At 38.7% G+C, this 4231-nt stretch overlaps 1 protein-coding gene across 1 annotated transcript; it reads left to right on the top strand.

The window, feature by feature from the left end:
- The first annotated feature begins 407 nt into the window (after positions 1 to 407).
- On the top strand, positions 408 to 1443 carry LOC132234201 (olfactory receptor 7G2-like). The gene has a single exon (XM_059695246.1). It carries the CDS (start codon positions 408 to 410, stop codon positions 1344 to 1346), a length of 939 nt encoding a protein of 312 aa, XP_059551229.1. The 3' UTR covers positions 1347 to 1443.
- Positions 1444 to 4231: the final 2788 nt, after the last annotated feature.

Genomic DNA, 4231 nt, shown 5'->3' with positions numbered 1-4231 from the left:
GTTTCTCTCTCATCGATGTTTCTAACTCTCTATCCCTCTCCCTTCCTCTCTGTAAAAAATCAACAATATATATATATGTTCAAAAAAAAATTTGGGGTCAAAATGTGAGTGAAGGGAAGAGGAGGTGTAGGAGATGATGATGGAGGGAAAATTAGAAAATTAGCAGGGGGAAAGATTTGTATATTCATATGGGTTCTCAATACACAAATATATTTTTCTTTTTTTAAAAGTACTACATTTCATAGGTTGCTGGTCTTTACTGCAAGGTTGGTCAGCAGTAAGAGCGGAGTGGTTCCAAGAATTTGCATTTCTAATAGTTTCCTAGGAAATGCTGCTGCTGCCCATCTAAGAACCACTTACTAGTATTTAATTTTCACTCCATCTTTTCCATCAGGTTCACCCACAACATGGAGCCCAGAAACGAATCAGATGTTTCAGAATTCTTTCTCTTGGGACTGACCAATGATCCAAAACTGCAGTCCCTCCTCTTCTACCTGTTCCTGTCCATATACCTGGCCACCATTCTGGGAAACCTGCTCATCATCCTGGCTGCTGTCTCTGACTCCCACCTGCACACACCCATGTACTTCTTTCTCTCCAATCTGTCTTTTAATGACATCTGTTTAAGCACAACCACGATCCCCAAGATGCTGGTGAACATCCAAGCACACAATCAGAGCATAAGCTACATAGGATGTATCACCCAGATCTGCTTCGTCATGGTGTTTGTGGGTTTGGAAAATTTTATCCTTGCAGCAATGGCCTATGACCGCTATGTGGCCGTTTGTCACCCACTGAGGTACACCGTTGTCATGAACACCCATTTCTGTGGCCTGCTGATTGCATTCTCCGTGTTCATTAGCATTGGGAATGCCCTGCTCCACAGTCTGATGGTGTTGCGGCTCTCCTTCTGCAAGGACCTGGAAATCCCTCACTTTTTTTGTGAGCTTGCTAAACTCATCAAGATTACATGTTCTGATACCCTCATCAATAACATCTTCATATATTTTATGGCTAGCCTCCTTGGTGGTATACCTCTCTTGGGGATCATTTTCTCCTATACTCAAATTGTCTCCTCTGTTCTGAGAATACCATCAGCTGGTGGGAAGTATAAAGGGTTTTTGACCTGTGGGTCTCACCTCTCCGTTGTTTTGTTGTTCTATGGGACGGTTGTTGGAGTGTACATTACCTCTGCAGTTACTGACTCTCCTAGGAAGACTTCAGTGGCTTCAATGATGTACATTGTGATTCCTCAAATGATGAACCCTTTTATCTACAGCCTGAGGAACAAGGATGTGAAGGGGGCCTTGAAGAAACTCATCGATAGAAGACCTTCATGTTTGTGACTGTGTCATCTACTTTCAACTTGGATTTTTAGAATGAATAATAGTGATAAAAATTGTGGGAGATCCTGAATGCCTAATTCTTCCATCACCAATTTTTTCTTAAGTGATTAGAATAGAAGGACCAAATGCATTTTAGCTTGGTGTTGAAACCTGAATTTCCTGAATTTCTGTGTTGTTTAACAAATTATTTTAATTCTTAACTCAGGTTCCATATAATCAGAACTTGAGGCAGTGCTGAAAGGATTAGTAATATTTAAATAAATAACTCTCAGAAGAGGTATAGGAGTAGAATATGGACAGTACAGGAAAAAGAATGGAAGCACAGCTGTGGTCACTTCTAGAAGCCGTCTTCCCCCTTCTCCCATTATAGGGCCACGTCAACGGAAACCCAAAGTTAGGCCCATGGTGAAGCAAGGAGGCTCACTTTTCTTTTTCAGAAATTTAGCAATTTCTGAGATAATTTTTCTTAAATGATCAGAATATAATGACCAAATGCATTTTAACTTGGTGTTGAAACCTGGATCTGTTGAAACCTTTGAGCAACTTTAGCATCCACCATACTCAGTTTCATTATCTATAAAATTAGCATGATTACATCATCTCAGTAGTGAGAGATGATTGTGAGGTTATTGAACTTCATCGGTGAGAAAGCCTTTGGATCTAATAAGAAAAGAAATTCCTAAAACATACGTTTATATGGTCAAACAATTAAGAGAATTGTCTGTCATTATAAGGACTTCAGAGGTAAGGACTTCAAGAACAAGAGAGTAGAAATCATCCATTCCTCTATTTGGTGAATTCGTTCTAAGAATGGTTTTTCTCAGGTTCGCTAAGAAGGGATGGCAGCAAATATAAGTGTCATACTTAACGTAATGCCCAGAGACAGAAAACAATCCTTATCTGGGTCAAATGATAACAGGATTTTCTATGGAGTCAACCGGTGGACATCTATTGTGCATTAGTGGCAACCCTCAAGACAATATGTCCATATCCTAACCCCCACCCCCAATATGTGATTATAAATTTATTTGATAAACGTCTGAATGTTGCTTATTTGGGAGGAAAGGAGGTTTTTGCAGAGATCATACTTATCCTGGCTTATCAGGTGGCCTTAATGCCATGTATTGTTATAAAACAGAAGTGGAAGAGACAGAGAGAAAGGAGGAAGCAACGTGACCTGGGAGACATATTGGATGGACAGAGCCAGTATTTCATTTCCAGTATTTGATCATTTTTGCCTTACACATCTGTCATTTTCATTGGCGTCTAATGTATATTTTATCATTATTTTATTTTTCCCAATGATATATATGAAATAAATTTGCCCTAACACTGACCGTGTTAAAAGCTTAAACTTAATTAATGACTTTTCACTGATGTCAGCAATGTGGAAGAATAGGGGGTTTGTGACTTCCCTGATCCCAGGAACACACTGATATACAGGTACACACAGAACAATTCCCTCAGAGAGAAATCCAGAAGCTGGTTGAGTGACTTCCACACATTAGGTAACTGCAAAAATACAAACTACATAATAGGTATGAAAAGCTGAGACAGCCCTGGACGGTTTGGCTCAGTGGATAGAGCATCAGACCTGCAGACTGAAGGGTCCTGGTTCGATTTCGGTCAAGGGCACATGCCTGGGTTGCGGGCTTGATTCCCAGGTGGGGGGCGTGAAAGAGGCAGCCATCAGTGATTCTCTCTCATTAATGATGTTTCTATCTCTCCCTCTCCCTTCTCTCTGAAATCAATAAAAATATATTAAACTTAGATTTGACAGAGGACCCATGGATATCCAAAGAGGAAAGGATATTCTCTTCAATAAATGGTGGTGGGAAATCTGCATATGCAGAAGAATTCAGTTGAACCCCTAGCCTACACCCCTCACAAAAATTAACTCAAAGTAAATCAATGACTTAAACATCAGACCTGAAACCACAAAAGTGCTAAAAGAAAACATAGGGGAAAACTCCTTGACATTGGTCTTGGTAACAATAATAATATTAAATGCAAGAAATAATAGCAAAAATTAACAAGATGGTCTAAATCAGACTAAAAACTTGGTCACAACAAGCAAATAAACAAACTAACTAACTAACCAAAAACAAAACAAAAAAACACCAACAAAACCCACCCAAAAAAAGCAAACACAAAAAATACACCCATCAACAACATGAAAGGACTAACTGAAATGAAAGAAAACACTGGTAAACTAATTATTTAATAACAGGATAGTATACCAAATATATAAAGAACTCAAAAAACTAATATAAAAAGAATAAATAATCCAATTTAAAAATGGGCAGAGGAACTAGATAAAAATTTTTCTTAAGAAGATATACAGATGGCCAGCAGATATATGAAAAGATATTGAACATCACTAATCAAAACCACAAAATATTATCTCATACCTATTAAAATGACTTTCATAAAAAAGACAAAAGGTGCCCTAGCCGGTTTTCTCAGTGGATAGAGCATCGGCCTGCGGACTGAAGGGTCCTGGGTTCGATTCCAGCCAAGGGCACATGCCCGGGTTATGGGCTCAGTCCTCAGTAGAGGGCGTGCAAGAAGCAGCCAGTCAATGATCCTCTCTCATCATTGATGTTTCTATCTCTCTCCCTCTCCCTTCCTCTCTGAACTCAATAAAGAAATATATATATTTTTTAAAAAGACAAAAGGTAAAATTTAGTGAGTATGTGGAGAAAAGGGAACCTTGTGCAATATCGTTGGGAATGTAAATTGGTATAGCATGGAAATAGTATGAATGTTCCTCAAAAATTAGGAATAGAACTACCATATGATTCAGTCATCCCCTTTGGAGTATATATCCAAAGGACATTTTAAAAAATCTTGACGAGATATTGGCATGCCCATATTCTTTGCAG

This window comes from Myotis daubentonii, chromosome 5, assembly GCF_963259705.1.
Source record: "Myotis daubentonii chromosome 5, mMyoDau2.1, whole genome shotgun sequence".
In the NCBI taxonomy this organism is placed as follows: domain Eukaryota; kingdom Metazoa; phylum Chordata; class Mammalia; order Chiroptera; family Vespertilionidae; genus Myotis; species Myotis daubentonii.
The sequence above is the reverse complement of the archived record's forward strand: the minus strand, read 5'-3'. Positions and strand labels throughout refer to the sequence as shown.

Excerpts from the sequence above, each read along its gene's own strand:
- LOC132234201 (XM_059695246.1), top strand. The coding sequence starts at position 408 with ATGGAGCCCAGAAACGAATCAGATGTTTCAGAATTCTTTCTCTTGGGA.